The following is a 15,462-nucleotide window of genomic DNA, read 5'->3' as shown; positions in this document are numbered from 1 at the left end:
ACGACACTGACAGGAATTGATATCAATTTACGTTTGTAGGCTTTTAGCCGGCCACGCTCTGCTGGCCAAGGCTGGTCAATGTCATTGCGGTCAAAATACCCCGATTCTAGGCGGAAAAAATCAATGCTCAACCAACCGAGGTATTCATTTCCTCATGTCCCTAATATCAAAAAGAGCATGTCTAACATCGTCCGACATTGTCCGACATACAGCTAACAGATACTCATAGTGTGCTTTGACCCACAGGCAGAAGACGAAGCTGCTGCAAACGCTAGACTTTCATTGAGACTCTGCCAGTGCGGAGGCTGACTCAGACTGGAAGAATGGGAGAAAGCTGGCGGACATACGCTTGGCGTTAGCAAAGGACATAATGACCCTGAACCTGGAGCATGTTCTGCTCCTGCCGCGTGCCGAACATGATATGAGTTCTCTGATGTTATTAACGCGGTTTTGCGGAAAGCGCATATAAACCCGGACGTCTCACTTCGAGATCACTTCCCTGTTCCCCTCACTTCTGCAAAGTGAAAAGGTAAGCAACCGTACTGGTACGGGGTCACGGATGGCCGCATGAACAGGCTTCTTTGCAGGTCCGTTGACGAATTTGTCGCATTTTTAGACTAGAAGAATGAACATGGCAATTCAAGAAGGTGAGTACGGACTACTCCTCGGTAGCCTAGCTGCTAAACGGTAATTGCGGTTAGCTTCCACCCATCCTTCGACCGACGCACAGGCAGCCCCGCGGAGCACCCATAGCCCCGCAGCCCTCCCTTGCGAGCTTCTCCAGGAGATATTCCAACACGCCTCCTTCTCCGGGTCGGGCCCGTCGTCCCTTCTCACCCAGCCACTGCATCTCGGCCATGTATGTCGGTGGTGGCGCGCCGTCGTCCACTCAATGCCAGAGCTATGGACAACGCTCGTCGTGGAGGACTATGGCTTCTGGACGAGCGACCTTTCGGTCGAGATGACTTCGAAATGGCTAGAACGCAGCGCCAGTCGTCCACTCAACCTCCACGTCAAGAGCACCGTCTCCGTCCGAACAGAAGCCCATTCGAGCGGCTACGACGTTCTTCGGCTACTGCAGGTGAACGTTGTCCGCATCCAGGAGCTCTCGCTCGAGGCCGGATGGAGCTACGCTCGCGCTCTCCTGGGACATACACCACATCTTCCGCAGCTGCGCCAGCTATCTGTCGACATTGACCCGTCGGTCGATTTTCCCGGAACGACCGATCCTGACGTGTCTATCTCCAGCACTCCATCTTCTCTCTCCGAAGTCCTCTTCACGGGCTTGACGGACCCGACTATTCTCGTTCAACCCTTCTTCGCCCGCATTACGTCCCTCAGCATCGTCCTCACCGAAGTCAACCTCAGCACCGTCCTAGCGCACTGCACCCACCTGCGCCATCTCACTCTGCAGGCGAAGCTCGATCTGCAGCACCAGCGCGGTGTATCTGCGCTTCCGGACATCACGCACGACAACCTGGAGACTCTGAGCGTGCATTGGACGGAACGCACGCTGACATGGAGCACGTCCGACGCGCTGCTGAGCACCGTCAAGCGGCTTGTTCTTCCTCGTCTGCAAGCCTTCGAGGTCTGCTTCACGGCGTTTGGAGGCAGCAGTCAGGATGGGAAAGTGTGGCCAACATACGAAGTGGATTGGCGCTCGATGAACACACTTGGAAGCTTGTGTCTGCGGTCGGGTAGCGAGATCAAGGGAGTTGATATCCGCGGGTTCATGCCCAGTCGGGGCGCCATCGTTGAACTCGAGGAGTACCCGTATAACATCTCTTTGAATGACAGGGCCATCTTTGCGCTACCGAGCGTATTGTATCGGATTGCGGCAGCTGGATCCTAAGCTTGAACTTGGCTTTGAGGAAGGTTTTCTTGGACTCGCATAATCTAGAGTTACCTTACGTTTTTTTTTCATAATTAACTCTCACATAGACATTTCCTCCATGCTAACGACCCAGCCAACTGGAATTGTGGCATTGACATGTACCCTGTCCAGCCGTATTCTATACTACATGCCACTCCGTATCTTTATCGACCAAAGCAGAATCTCAAACTGCGAAATCCAGGACACCCAAAATACGTTTCTTCGACCTGCCAGCATCATCGACATACGCAGGATAGTCGAAGACGAGCTTTCCAGAGCCATTCTCGCTTTCAAAGGAGAGAAGCAACGATCCGCCCGCGTCCATTTTGGCCAATGCCTCATCGGGTATGGAGACATCTTCTGAAACACTGCGCCTTGCCTGATGCTTTTCTTCGTCCCACACAACCTCCACAATGTCAAACCGCGGCCGCGTGTCCTCTCTCTCGACGCGTTCCTGGCCCCGCACGTGCATGTACACTCGGCTTAGTAGAATTCGCATGCTTCCCGTCCACGATGGGCTTATGAACTCCACAGAGCGTGAAGTGAACGGAACGGCCATGAGCTCCTGTATGTCCACGAGAAGATTGTTCTGCGGGTGTCCGGTCGGCTTGGAGGGGATGCGCAGACGAAGGATGACGATTTGCTGCCCAGTCTGAAGCGCGGAAAGAATGACCTCGGTAGTTCCAGTTTCGGGGTCGACGACAGCGTCACGTAACATCTGGATTTTGCTGAAATGGCCACGTACCATCCCGCGAACGGTGGGATGGATGGAGCCTTGAGCGAAGACTTCGGTAAGAGGCGCTGCTGCGATGATCGTTACGTTCAGGTGCACCGAGAGGAGAAAGGAGAAGAGATGTGTTCGGCAGGCAATGTACGACGGAGGCACCTAGAACCGGTACAATTGTCAGGGTCATCTTTACTACGAACTGACGAGAAAACGTACAATGGGACTGTGAGTGAACTTCACCGGTTCTTTGCTGAGGTCTTCAATGCTCCATAGAAAAGTGTTTTCCTCTCTTTCCCATTGAGCCAAAAGCGTGCTGGGACTTGCTCGAACACTTAGCCTGTGGTTTATATACGGGTTTTGTGGGTTCTTCAGGGTTAATGAGTGCTGACAGAGATTCTCCAGGTGCACGCCAGCTCCGGATGGCTCTGATTCTATGAGTCGAAAGATGTCCCTGCGAACTCGTCATTTATCTCTGAAAGTTTGGGAGGCAATTTCACTTACAATCTGACCGGACCATAATTGCGGAAGAGGAACCTATCGTCCTTCTCGCGCTGCTCCACAAGGACAAGTGTCGTCTTGTGCCCGCCGTACGTCATGACATCAAAGTGCCTCAAGTCAAAAACTCTGAGTTCGGTACCGTCTTCGATCTGCCAAAGAGTACTGGCCGTCGCGTCCAGTACTGCTTCCTGCTTGAGATCTCGACAAGTGATCCGAGTACGGGACGTGTCGATCGTGAGTGCATATCTCGAGCCTACTAACACCAGCCTCGCCGACGTCTCTTGACCGACGTCGTATGTGTGAAAAGATGGCGCTTTCATCGGCGTTGTGAACAGGTTGTTGCGCACTGTGAAGGAACGGATAAGCGTGTCCTCGAGCTCTTCTCTCGTCTGCGGGGGATAAGGACCGCGGGGCCTTGGAAGGTGGCTACGCCTATAGAGAGAGCTCCACACGCCGCGATCATAACTAGCTTGCCTAAGCTGCTCTGAAGTCTGTTGAAACGCTTAAGTGAGACCTTAAACCGGCACACAGGACGATTCGTTACGAGCCTGCCTGAGATGAAGGACATCCTGGATATCAAGATGAGCTGCGAGCTCTACAAGAACGTCATGCGGGAGCTGATCGAAGCTTGTAGGTTTTGAGGCCATAAGTGCGCGTTTGAGATGATAAACGCAGTAGACCTAGTTTCGAGAGTGCAGATCAAGTGCGATGTGAAATCGAAGATGACAGTACGATTGGTGTTGATAAAAGAAATAGAGGGGACAAGAGTGTCTCAAGGACTCGGAGAGCTCAAGTATGCGTGAGGGACCAATGAGGTCTAGGTGAGCCTCTGAACCGAACCCGATGGTGCGGAGAAGGTATGAGTGCACGCACTATTTATGCGCTTTTGAGCTCACCTAGTAAAACAACATCAAATGAGGGCGAAGGCGATACGAGCTTCGGCTATCAAAGGGGAAAGAAGTGAGAACAAAGAACTTACACAAACGTGACGAGAAAATCAAAGAGTGAACAAGACTTACCACGTACAATGGTCTAAACAAGCCAATTGGCTTTTGTTCAAACACGGTTGCTTTGACGTCAACAAGGGGCGAAGGAGGGTGAAAAGAAAGGACAGGGGTCAACCAGGGCCACGAGTATACAAGACGAAATAAGCGATGTCAAGTTTGTGTCAAGTCGTCTGTCGGCGAGACACGTGGCGCGGGCAGTGACCGGTGACCAACGACACTCTACGACACTCTCCAACTTAAGACGCACGTTGCGACAACGTCGCGATCCTTATAGATATTAGAAGCTATTATCGCCTACGCGCTTATGTTCTCTATGACAGGTCTTCGTGGTGCCAGTTGGTGTAGTTGGGGGAGATCGATGTTCAGGCGAAATTCAAACTTCACCTCCTCCGAGTCGTACATTATCATCATGAGGCTACGCGGCCATATCACTGACCACATATATAGAGGACCTTCCTCGTTCTGTACGATGTACTATAATGCCGAGTGTACACTACAATGTTCCGTGGGTTGAACCGTAAGCCCATACGCTCAGTTTTGAGGGAGAAGTTTCTGTCCTTTGCAATTGGCCTACTCTCGCCCTTACACTTTTATCACAACGAAATTTGACAAACATTTATTTTGCATTGACTAGAAGCTACCGCCACCATTCCTTGCCTTACATGTACGAGCGTGACTATACGGGGTCTATGCAGCTCGCTTATCTGTTGCACTGGGTATTTAGAGCGTGAAGTCTAGGACACCTAGTCTACGCTTCTCCGACCGGTCATAACCTTCAGCCTCAGAATAGTCAAAGAAGAGTTTCCCCGAACCGATCTCGCTCTCGAAAAACTGCAGCATCGCATCTCCCCTCTCGCCATCGAACTTGTCTATTGCGTCGTACGGAATGAGGACGTCTTCTGCCACGCTGCTTCTGGCTTGTTGCGTTTCTTCGTCCCATACGATTTCTGCAATGTCGATCTGCGTATACCAGCTTTCCCCTTGGTCTGATTCTGTAGATTCCGAGTCATCTGTGTCCCGGCCATCTGCCGGCATTGGGTGCGAGAAAGCTAGACGCGTGCTTCCGTTCCACGAAGCGCTCATGATGACCCCTCGAGAATCTGGCGGAAGGGTGATGAGCTCTTGGACCTCCACAAGAAGGTTACCATGCAGATTGCCAGTCGTGTTGGGCGGAATGCAGAGTCGAATAACGACGATCCTAAACTCCATATCACGATCTTCTTCGTCAAAGAAGAACACAGCCTCATGCGCAGAAAAGATAACCTCGGTGGTCCCGGTTCTAGCATCCACAAGAGAGTCTCGAAGGACTTGAATTTGGCTGAGATCGCCGGGTATAATCCCCTTGGCCGTGGGATGCATCGAACGACGAGCAAAAACCTCCTCGAGGGGTGCCGCCGCGGTGATCATTTCGTCCGGATCCAGCGAGCGGAGAAATGAGATGAGATGTGTTCTGCAGGCGATGTACGAGGGAGCGTAGCCGTTAAGTTCCTAAATCCGATATCATTGTTAGGATAATTGCAATCACTCTAAAAAGAACGCACGTGGGGATGGTGGATCAAAGGCAATGGAGCGCTGCCCAAGTCTCCAGTGCTCCACAGGAATGCTTTGTTCTCTCTCTTCCACCGAATGATAAGTGCATTAGGACTTGGCCAAACGTTCATTGTCGGAACTATGGTTGGGTTATTTAAGACCGCCGAATGCCTGTTGATCTCTTCCAAACGCACGCCAACGATCCCGGCTTGCTCAAATTCTATCAGTCGGAAGATGTACCTGGCAGCATGTAAGCATCCCCGGGGATTTTTGAAAGAGTCATACACACTTACACTTCAACGGGACTATTGACGAGGGGAACTCCGTGATGCTTCTCTCGCTCCTCCACAAACACAAGGCTCATCTTTTGCCCGCCGTAAGTCATGGCGTCGAAGTGATGGATGGCCCAGAACTTGAACTTGGACCCCTTCTCGATTTTTCGAATAGTCATTGGTGCAGTTTTCTCGGAGTTGAGATCTCGACAGATGATCCGGTTGCGGGACAGGTTGATTGTAAGTGCATACCTTGGTCCTACCACCAGCCCCACCTCTTGACCGATGTTATATGTGGAGAATCGCGCCTCTCTCAACATTGAGAACATGTTTTTTTGCACTGAGAAAGACTGCAGAAGCGTATCTTCAAGCATCTGACGTGTCTGCGTGGGACAAGGGCCAAGACTCCTCGGGAGGTTGCTGCGCCTGTATAGCGAGGCCCAAACATCGCGGTCGTATGTAGCGTCTCGAAGGTGCTTCGAAGTCTGGTCAAATCCGTTCAGCTGACCCTAAAATAGATTCATACGAGTTACACAAACCTGTCGGAGGCGAAGAACATCTTGAATGTTGAGGTGACTTGCAAGCTCAACAAGAACATCGAACGGAAGCTGATCAAGGCCTGAGAACTTTTCGGAACCCATCTCGCAGACGTGATAGGGGTTAGCTATCGCCGGCGCGTTGCTCGAAAGTGCGAGCGCGCAGTGCGTCCCAAGTGCGTCCTTGGAGAGTTTGAAGCTATTGATGACAGAATTCACGGGTTCAAATTTCAAAACCTGCAGGCGAGTGCCGCTCCCGCGTAATAAGGTTGCACAGCCACTTCAACGCGAACTGGAATTAGGATGAACGCGAACATCATTCTAAGCACAGGTACTTTGTCTCTGTGTACCAGAAAACAAGCATGACTGGAATTAACGTCGCAGTTGCCTTGATTCATGCAAAATCAAGGACGCCTAGTCTATACGTCATCGACCGATTGTACCCCACGGGATATAAGAAGCCAAGCCTTCCCGAGGGGCCTATCTCTGGCTCGAAAAACTTGAGGAACGCTCCGCCTCGCTTGCCATCAAGTTCGTCCCGGATGTCATCTGGAATGGGGACGTCTGGTGCGTTGATGCACCAACCTTTTCGGGCTTCGCTGTCATACACCACCTCAACAACGCCTATCCGTGTGCGCAGGATTGGCCGGGTATAACGTTGAGGTGGATGGTTCTTGAAGCCTGAAGGTAAGAACACGGGAATTGGGCGGGAAAGGTGGATGTTAGCCGACGAAGAGAGCTGAAACTGCCTCAAGGCCGCAACGCCTGAAGTCTGGCATCACGTCTCAGATAGACATAGGGGCTATTTGACGGGCGCTTAAGCGACTTGTAAGCGATTATCTGCAGGCGTCGAAAATATGCAAGACAAAGGCAGTCAACTGTGGCTCTTCGTGACCATATAAACAATACAAGTACAATGATTTGTTACAAAGTTGACCGTCAGATTCAATATGATGGAACCAATCACGCAAATTCCAGAACACCCAACTTCCAAGAGGTCGACTCGGGAACTCCATCGTACGAATAAACAAGTCTTCCAGAACCCACCTCTGACTCGAAAGAACGGATTCTAGTCTCCCGGAGATCAAGGACGGCCTGTACATCAGGCGCAACGCTGACCTTCGGGTTGCTGACTGCTGATGCGCTCTGGAGCTGTTCGTCGTACACAATCTCTACAATACCGAGCTGCGAGTACTCCCTGGGTAATCGATTTATGTTGTAGGGGACGCCGGGGTTGTTCGGAGGGTTGCCTTCGCCACCGTTGTCACCGTTTTCACTGCCTTCGTCGCCTTCGTCGCCTTCATCCGTTTCCTCGTTGTCCTCATCCGCCTCTTCGTCATCATCCGGCCCGAGATCTGGAGTTTGCATGGGAAATCCCTCATCCCCGTCAAGGAGACGAACAGTGTATGCATATCTGACACTTCCGTTCCACGCGGCTGTCAGATGGTTAATACCCATTTCAATAGGGAGATCTATGGGCGCTTCTGTGAGTATGTCAATACTCGCTGGCGAGCTGGCGGCTAGGGCTGGGGGGATAGAAAGCCGAATGACAACAATGCTGTAGCTCCTCCGACCTGCAAACCCGACCACGATCCCGGCAAGAATGACTTCGGGGTATAGCCTGTGGTAGGATCGACAACAGAGTCGCGTAAGACCTTCGGCGCGCCAATGAACGAGCTCTGCGAGATCGTCCCATTTGCGATGGGCCGGGTGTCATGGCCAGCAAATACTTCTTGAAGAAGAGTCGCCTCGATGAGAGTATCCCAGGTGCCTCGCACATGTCTTTGACATATGAGATGCGTCTTGCAGGAGAGATACCATGGAGAGTCTTCAGGCTAAGGTCATAGACGCATTGTGAGCTAAGGACATGCATGTCTGAAAGATACGCACATCCTCTTCGCGGCTGACGACCACAGGCCCACCGCCCAGATCTTGGACGTTCCATACGATGGCTTTTCCACTTTGCCCTATATGCTTTCTTTGCACAATAAGGGCTCTCGAGCTTAGCGAGGCGAAAAGGCGTGCGGCAGGAGCTACACGTCGGACATCACGGTACATCTCCTCGAAGCGTACTTCAGCGTCGCGTGTCTCCGGTGGGATTACCTTCAGAATGACACTTTTTCTTCAACGTTAACAACGAGGCTTTCCAAGAACAGATGGCGCAACGGAGAACTCACAGTCTTCTCGGCTGAGGGGTATCGCCCTGAACCATCAAGGCATCCAATGGCTGGGTGAAACGATCCTTGTTGCACAGCTCAATGAGCAAGAGGCTCAACGGCTGCTCGTGATGAGAGGCAACATCGGGGCAAGTTAGGCTCAAGATGCAGAACTCATCGCCTTCATTGACCGAGAATGCTGTTGTCGGTTGACGCTCTCCTAGCCCGGAGTCCGGACACGCGATATCTCGACAGAACACCTGGGTCCGGTCTCGACTAAGCGTGAACGCCCAGTTCGCGACAATTGCCAGATGATTGCCTTCTTCAATGTCGTACAGGCGCGAACGAGGTTCCCTTGGTGCGACAAAAACGTTTTGATGAACCGTGCGCGAGCGGACGAGGATACGCTCAAGCGTCAGTCGAGTCTGCGAGGGATGAGGCCCAACAGGCCGTGGGAGACAGCTAGCTCTATAGAGCGCGTCCCATACCGCACGTTCGTATGTCACTTCTCGCAGCCTCCTCGTGGTCTACCCCATTCAGTCAGCAGGCGTGGTCGAAAACATACTAAAGATAAAGTCAGGGACCCACCTGCCTCAGGTTAAGAACGTCCTGAACATCGAGTTGGCTGGCGATATTGATGAGCACATCGAGGGCGAGCTGATTGAGACTGAGGGGCATTGTCAGACGAAATGCTTTCAAGCTACAACAGAGATGGTGGGGGTTAGGTGTAAGGAGAGTTTTAACGCCGTCACGTATCGCCCATTTGATTCCAGACAAGTCGCGGCGCGTTTCTAACATAGGGGCTATTGACGAGCGCTTAAACTCCAAAGCGCATTATTCCAGGCAATTATTGTATGTATTAAATGTCGATGTCATACTAACTGCCAACTATGCGATCTTTACGGCCTTTATTCTCTTCAATGAGGTTAAGTGCCCAGAGGGATCGCTTGGTGTGATACCCCTCTGATGAACCGAGCGTTTGGGAACTCCTCCGTGATCTATATTATGCAAGTTACCACAACATATTCTAGAAAGCCGACGTCGCAGACGTTTGACTGATAGGTGCTACCATTCCGGCGAGCAACGTAAAACCCGAGAAGGGACCCAAAAAATTAGTTAAGAATGAAGGCTCTCAGCACTGTATCGGTCAGATTCCCTCGCCTCCGTCAATTTCGCCCTCACCAACCGTCAGCAGGCCTTTGCCCATCTTCCAAGTTCTTATGAATGTTAACGATCACGCTGCTTCTCTCCGAAGAGAATGCACACTCGACACGCCAGACATATCGGGATGCAACCAGATCTCGGCGCTGGTCTCCCCCGAGCACGAGCACGAGGACCTGCAAGCGCCTCCGACTGATCGGCGCGCACGATGCTTCCAATTCTTCGAACGGAACTAACTTATGAGATCTGCGTGATGAATGCGGAAGCATGCCCATAGAACCGGGGACCGGCGGCACGACTCCGTATTCTAAGACATGACACCGATCATTTCTCCATACCGAGCCTTGCCGAATTGGATCGACGGTATTACCCTAATCAGCGTCGTGCTAGTGAGTGGCTTCTAGTCACTTGTGGGCAAGCGCCACTGACGCCGCATGGATGCGGAGAGAATGTCCGTGTGGTGCCAAGGCGCGAAAGTGCAGTGGGCTTCTGAAGCATGCAGCCAACTCCGTCGAGTGCGGTGTGCATATGATTGAAGGTGGAGGCCATACTGGACCATGAACACGTTGCCTTTCAGCTGGGGTAAAACCCGAGGATTACAAACTCGAGAGTGAATGAGGAAAAAAGAAGAGAATATTATGTAACAAGCACGCCGAAGTGTCAGAACGAGAGCTATCAAAGATCAAACATAACAATCTGCTCCCCGCCACCCCGATCGATCCTCACAAGCTTCTTCGCCACGCATGAATACAGCGCCCGCGTCCCGCGCGAGCCGAGTGCCTCCTTGAGCCTCGGCAGCGGCATGCAGTATCTGTCCTCGCCGAGCAACGCCGTGAGCAGGAACGCGATGTGCACCTGCTGCGTCGTCGGCGCCCCGCCGCCAGGGCCGCCAGGGGCGAGTGAGGATATGGAGGAAGAGGTCGGCGAGGAAGGCGCGGGAGATTCAGAGGAGAGGGAAGTGAGGTATTCGCTGGTAAGGAGGATGGGTGTGAGGAACGTCGAATGTGTGTGAGTATGCATATGCGGGGGAGGCTCACAAAGTTTCAGGCCCGGTGGGCGGTGTAGGTCCTTTGACACCCGAAGGGTCATAGTTGTTGCCGGGCATGATCGTCTCGCCCATGGAGGCCCATATCTTCGCCTACAAATTACCCCATAAGATCTCCCGTTTGATTTGAGCAGAAAGAACGATAACGCACCGCAATACGATCCATCTGTGGGTCTGACCGTTTCTTCCGTCTCTTCCCAGATCCTGCAGCTGGAGGCTCAGCATCTGAGCTAGGCTCCGATGGCTGCGCCTCTGGCTCCGGTTCTGACTGAGCGGGCTCGCTCGCAAGCTCCGGCGCCTTGCTAAGCACAACTGTCGCATCGCCTGCATCCTCATCTTCGTCATCCTCTTCCTCCGCCTCCTCCGCCGCCCCCACCACAGAGTCATCTGCAGCCTCATTGGCTCCAAGAATATTCTCCACCTCCTCCTCGTCCCCAGCAACAAGCGAATGATGCGTGAAATCGAAAGACCGCTCCTGCGCACTCGTCAGCTCGCTAGGCAAGATACTCGTTCTCTGCAGATGCGGTACTACGCTTGCGCCGGCGCCCGCGGGGCTCATGAACGACGTGTCGGGCATCTCCTTGCTCAGGTCGACGTCGTCACTGATGAGGTTCTCCGTGAAGCGCAGTATGCGAGCGGGCGCAGCAGGTGTCAACCAAAACGCGTCTTCTTGTGCGTTTTCGGCTGGTTGTGGCTTGGGTGTGGGAGGTTCGCGGCGCTTGGTGCGTGGAGGAGCAGGTTGCGATTTGTTAAGCAGGGCTTCTTTCTACAATACGGAGGGTCAGTAAAGTGGGAGACTGTAAAGCAAATAAAACGAGAATACGCACCCGTTTACGCAGCTCCGCTATCCGCTGATGCAGATCCTGGATATTCTTCTCTTCTTCTGCGATCGACGAAGCCTGAAATGTCGACGAAGAAGGACCTGCTTGGGTAACCTCGAGTTAATCGTCGAACCCGACGCTATTACTATCATAACAAATATTTGAAAGCACTGACTTGCTCGAGCGTCGCGCTCAGATTCTTAATGTTCTCCCGCGCTTCCGCGAGCGACTCCAGGATCGCAACGACCTGCGCCCGCGCGCGGGGCATCGGCCTGATCGACTGGCTGCATTCGATGGATCATAAGCCTCCCCCGCCAGAGACAGGCGCAGACGGGCAGGCATCAAGAGACTCACTATCGATCCAAATACTTCAGCGCAGCCCTCGCATACACCTCCGGCTCGTACTCCCCCCTCGCCTTCCCCACTCCACCCGCACCCATACCCATCTCGCCCCTGCCCCGCCCAGGCGGCGGTCTCCGCAACGGCGTCGCCCCCGGAAACGCCACACGCCCGACCTCAGGCGGACGAGCCTCGGAATCGGACGCGGCGGCATGCACGGGCCTCTGCAGCGTAAAGAGGCCCATCTCAGACGCGTCGACGTCGCGAATGAGGTCGCCCAGAGGCGTGTCGAGCACGGCGCGGGTGAAGGGCCCGCCCCGCGCGCGATCGGGCTCGGAGAATACGGCGTTGGTGGTGATGATAGAGCGCGAGACGGCGGTGAGGCGATCTAGCTGATCGAACAGCGAAGGCATTGTAGATGAGTGAGAATGTTCAATCAATAATGCGGTAAGGAGGACAGGGGTTGATGAGTGTAAAGCGATCTGATGAGTTTGACAAGGAGCAAACACAACATGGGGAGGCCTCAGTCGCGTGGAAGCCTGCCCTGAACTAGCGTTGCGACAAATCAACAGACTCCCTCACCAAGCAAATATTTGCTGAGACAACTTCCCATCCGACTAAACCTCTCAGCAAAAGCACATCGATCGTTACATTCAGTCATAAACTATCCGAGATATCCAGTACTAGCGTATAAGTAGCAATCCAAACAAACATCTTTCAATACCCCAGAGGGATGCATCCACGTTTGAGGTCAAACAGCAGACCACCGTCTACTGGTGTAAAGTTACCACATAAACTTAATCCGCCTTGGTCTTGGACTTTCCACCAAGCTTCTTTCCCTGGGCACCACCAAGGACCTTACGCCTCTGCTGCATCATATACGTGTACATCACATAGAGACCTATAACACCACCTTCGTCAGTAATCTCCTCACATCACGACAACAGCAAACATCCGAGAAAGCGGAAAATGACTCACCCGGCCACCAAATCGCGAACAAAACCGACCTAGCCCAGTCCTCCACCCCGAACCTCTGCCATCCCCCCTTGCGCCACTCGGGCACCGTGCTGAGCATGAGCATCGCCTCGCTGCCCGCGCCGAGCGGGTACAGCACGTAGAACGTCGTGTACCGCAGCCACGTGAGCCACTGCGGGGCCGCGGCGCCCGCGAGCCCGAGCGCGTAGAACGCGTAGCGCGGCACCTCGGTCAGGGACCACGCGAGCACCATCGTCGTGTATACGGGGTTGGCGTGTGTGTTGGGGAAGCGTGCGACGATGCCCCACACAAGCAGGAGGCGGGAGGCGACTTGCATTGCGGTTGTGGGCAGCGGGGAGCGCACGAGGCCGACGATGACATGGATGACTTCGAGGAGAGCGAGCGACTGCACGGGTGCAACGGCGGAGAAGGAGGCGGAGTAGGAGGGCGGGACGAACCGCGCGACGGTGGCGGAGAGGGAGGCGGAGAATTGGTTCGTTGCTCGAACTTTTGAGCCAACAGAGACGGGGAGGTAGGACAGGACGCGGGAGAAGAAAGACGAAGCCTGGGCCTTGATAGTCGGCGGGTTGGCAATCGCGTTCAGAGTGAGGACGAGCACGTATGCCCATCCGAGGGCAGAGACCACATTGAAGGCGATCAGATATGCACGACTTAGGCTGGACGGTCCTAAGTAAATAGCAACTTCAGCACAGTTGACGTGGTCAAGAAAGCGCAAGGACGCACCTTTGGACCGCTCCTTGGTCGGTGGTAGTGGTTTTTCACTGGTCCTTTCCGTATTTTTTGTGCTGGGCATGTTGAGGAGCGCGTCGTGAAGGGGGAAAGGAGGCAGCGACGACGCGTCGGGCGTACTGAGTATTTCGGTCTGCGCCCCGGAAAACCTTTCCAAATTCAGCCGTGACGCAAAGCTCGGTATATTTGTGACAACAGGGGCCGCCATGAGGCGCCCGTTTACATACACGTCCACAACGTCTCGACCGTCGACGAGTCCGATCTATCGCACACGAGCCCAATACCTGGCCTCATATTTGTAAAGGTCCAAGATCATCATAATCTACAAGATTTCTTTGACAAACCACTGATGAAACGCCACTACGTATACCGTACCGCACCTTTGCCTCTGAACGTTCCAGGAGTTCATTCACTACACCAAACATCTCCTTCCAAGAAGAAAGTTCGTAAATGCATGATCATGTACCGACGAAAAACGCCTGTTCAAGTCGATTGCACCAACGAGGAAGGAGAACGCGAGGATGTGACCACATTGCTGAGTCATCGCCGGGCGTGGACCGAGCGTGCCGAAGTTCCACGCACGGGCAATTAGCCAATTCCGGACCAAAATAAAATAAATAATCGCCGAGCAAATCCGGGTTATCGGCATACATAAGCACGGCAGCTGTCTCAGGTTGGGTGTTTCTTACTAATACTCGCGCCCCCCTCAAACGCGCCTCCCCTAGCAGAGTGGGACCCCTCCGGGTGCATATATCCTTCGCTCCCCTGCATCATCGCATCTTCCCCTTTCAAATCCGCACAGCGCATCGCGTACAATGCTGCACTCGTATGCACAGCCCTCTGTGCAGGCCCCGCAGTCCCAAGACACCATACCGCAGGGGACCATCTCGGGTCAGTCTCTGCGCCTCCATGATGACCCCATAAATCCGGCTGCCCCCGCTCCTTCTAACACATCTCCAATAAACACCCAAAACACATCTACATCCGCCTCCAACTCCGCTCCGTCCACCTCGGCAGCCGCAGCGCCCCCACAAGGCCAACAGCAGGCACAGGCACAACAGCAGCAAGGCCAACCACCACAAGGCCAGCAACCACCACCACAACAGCAGCAACAACAGCAGCAACCACAACAATCCCAACCCCGCTCCCGCAAACGCAAGTCGCCTCCAACAGCCGCCGCGCCCCCACTGCCTCCGCCTCCACCACAGCACCACCACCCACAGGCGCCGCCTCCGGGAATGCATATGCCGCACGTCCTCCCGCCGCTCATGCACGCGCCGCCGGGCATGCCGCCCCCGATCTACCAGTACGCGCCGCCCGAGTACCAGCAGCCGCCACCGCCACCGCAGCAGGGGCAGCCGCAGGACCAGAACGGGCAGGGAGGGGATGGCAGCGACGGCTCGAAGACGGGCCCCGGCGGGCGGGCGCTGAGCCAGAGCAAGAGGGCGGAGCAGAACCGCAAGGCGCAGCGGGCGTTCCGCGAGCGGAGAGACCAGTGAGCTTTTCCTTGCGGAGTGGAGACGAGAGACGCTGACGGGACGTTGTTGCCGTTGCGGGGGAAAGGCACGTCAAGGCGCTCGAGTCACGGTCGCAGCTGCTGGATGCGGCGTTGGCCAGCGCGGACGAGGCCAACAGACGATGGGAGGAGTGTCGTGCGCTCGTCGACCAGCTTCGGATGGAGAATGCGGCGTTGCGAGCGACGCTCAACCAGAGCCATATGGCGAACCAGAACCAGAACCAATCAAACCAGGGTCAAGGAGGAGGCTCGCCAG

At 54.1% G+C, this 15,462-nt stretch overlaps 5 protein-coding genes across 5 annotated transcripts; 1 reads left to right on the top strand and 4 right to left on the bottom strand.

Annotated features, from left to right (window-relative positions):
* Positions 1-728: 728 nt before the first annotated feature.
* On the bottom strand, positions 729-4,183 carry CONPUDRAFT_164229 (uncharacterized protein). The gene is made up of 6 exons (XM_007768872.1): positions 4,118-4,183; positions 3,995-4,040; positions 3,647-3,927; positions 3,102-3,589; positions 2,817-3,051; positions 729-2,759 (listed from the first exon to the last, which is right to left on the bottom strand). The coding sequence occupies exons 3-6, from the start codon at positions 3,743-3,745 to the stop codon at positions 2,058-2,060; spliced, it is 1,524 nt and encodes a 507-aa protein (XP_007767062.1). The 5' UTR covers positions 3,746-3,927; positions 3,995-4,040; positions 4,118-4,183; the 3' UTR covers positions 729-2,057.
* A 522-nt stretch (positions 4,184-4,705) lies between these two features.
* On the bottom strand, positions 4,706-6,647 carry CONPUDRAFT_136350 (uncharacterized protein). Its single transcript, XM_007768871.1, has 4 exons — positions 6,447-6,647; positions 5,929-6,392; positions 5,647-5,875; positions 4,706-5,593 (listed from the first exon to the last, which is right to left on the bottom strand). The coding sequence occupies exons 1-4, from the start codon at positions 6,546-6,548 to the stop codon at positions 4,826-4,828; spliced, it is 1,563 nt and encodes a 520-aa protein (XP_007767061.1). The 5' UTR covers positions 6,549-6,647; the 3' UTR covers positions 4,706-4,825.
* A 3,788-nt stretch (positions 6,648-10,435) lies between these two features.
* On the bottom strand, positions 10,436-12,378 carry CONPUDRAFT_164227 (uncharacterized protein; the record flags this gene model as incomplete). Its single annotated transcript, XM_007768870.1, has 6 exons — positions 10,436-10,730; positions 10,798-10,898; positions 10,957-11,571; positions 11,633-11,740; positions 11,802-11,910; positions 11,981-12,378. The coding sequence occupies 6 exons, from the start codon at positions 12,376-12,378 to the stop codon at positions 10,436-10,438; spliced, it is 1,626 nt and encodes a 541-aa protein (XP_007767060.1).
* Positions 12,379-12,611: 233 nt separating this feature from the next.
* On the bottom strand, positions 12,612-13,761 carry CONPUDRAFT_101959 (PTPLA-domain-containing protein). The gene is made up of 3 exons (XM_007768869.1): positions 13,685-13,761; positions 12,944-13,627; positions 12,612-12,866 (listed from the first exon to the last, which is right to left on the bottom strand). Exons 1-3 carry the CDS (start codon positions 13,752-13,754, stop codon positions 12,763-12,765), a joined length of 858 nt encoding a protein of 285 aa, XP_007767059.1. The 5' UTR covers positions 13,755-13,761; the 3' UTR covers positions 12,612-12,762.
* Positions 13,762-14,748: 987 nt separating this feature from the next.
* CONPUDRAFT_28706 (uncharacterized protein) lies at positions 14,749-15,410 on the top strand (the record flags this gene model as incomplete). Its single annotated transcript, XM_007768087.1, has 2 exons — positions 14,749-15,185; positions 15,254-15,410. Coding segments are annotated over 2 exons (594 nt in total), but the record flags the coding sequence as incomplete, so codon positions are not given.
* Positions 15,411-15,462: the final 52 nt, after the last annotated feature.

This window comes from Coniophora puteana (assembly GCF_000271625.1).
Source record: "Coniophora puteana RWD-64-598 SS2 unplaced genomic scaffold CONPUscaffold_4, whole genome shotgun sequence".
Lineage (NCBI taxonomy): Eukaryota > Fungi > Basidiomycota > Agaricomycetes > Boletales > Coniophoraceae > Coniophora > Coniophora puteana.
This window is presented reverse-complemented; position numbering and strand designations above follow the sequence as displayed.

What these genes read in the sequence shown, in the direction of transcription:
- CONPUDRAFT_136350 (XM_007768871.1), bottom strand. Translation starts at nt 6,548, where the DNA reads ATGGGTTCCGAAAAGTTCTCAGGCCTTGATCAGCTTCCGTTCGATGTT. An exon ending in GTCAATAGTCCCGTTGAAGT is followed by an intron (nt 5,876 to 5,928) that starts GTAAGTGTGTAT and finishes ACATGCTGCCAG; the next exon opens with GTACATCTTCCGACTGATAG. An exon ending in CTTTGATCCACCATCCCCAC is followed by an intron (nt 5,594 to 5,646) that starts GTGCGTTCTTTT and finishes TATCGGATTTAG; the next exon opens with GAACTTAACGGCTACGCTCC.
- CONPUDRAFT_101959 (XM_007768869.1), bottom strand. Translation starts at nt 13,754, where the DNA reads ATGCCCAGCACAAAAAATACGGAAAGGACCAGTGAAAAACCACTACCA. An exon ending in GACCAAGGAGCGGTCCAAAG is followed by an intron (nt 13,628 to 13,684) that starts GTGCGTCCTTGC and finishes CTATTTACTTAG; the next exon opens with GACCGTCCAGCCTAAGTCGT. An exon ending in GTTCGCGATTTGGTGGCCGG is followed by an intron (nt 12,867 to 12,943) that starts GTGAGTCATTTT and finishes GTGGTGTTATAG; the next exon opens with GTCTCTATGTGATGTACACG.
- CONPUDRAFT_164229 (XM_007768872.1), bottom strand. Translation starts at nt 3,745, where the DNA reads ATGGCCTCAAAACCTACAAGCTTCGATCAGCTCCCGCATGACGTTCTT. An exon ending in ATGTCCTTCATCTCAGGCAG is followed by an intron (nt 3,590 to 3,646) that starts GCTCGTAACGAA and finishes GCGTTTCAACAG; the next exon opens with ACTTCAGAGCAGCTTAGGCA. An exon ending in AGTTCACTCACAGTCCCATT is followed by an intron (nt 2,760 to 2,816) that starts GTACGTTTTCTC and finishes TACCGGTTCTAG; the next exon opens with GTGCCTCCGTCGTACATTGC.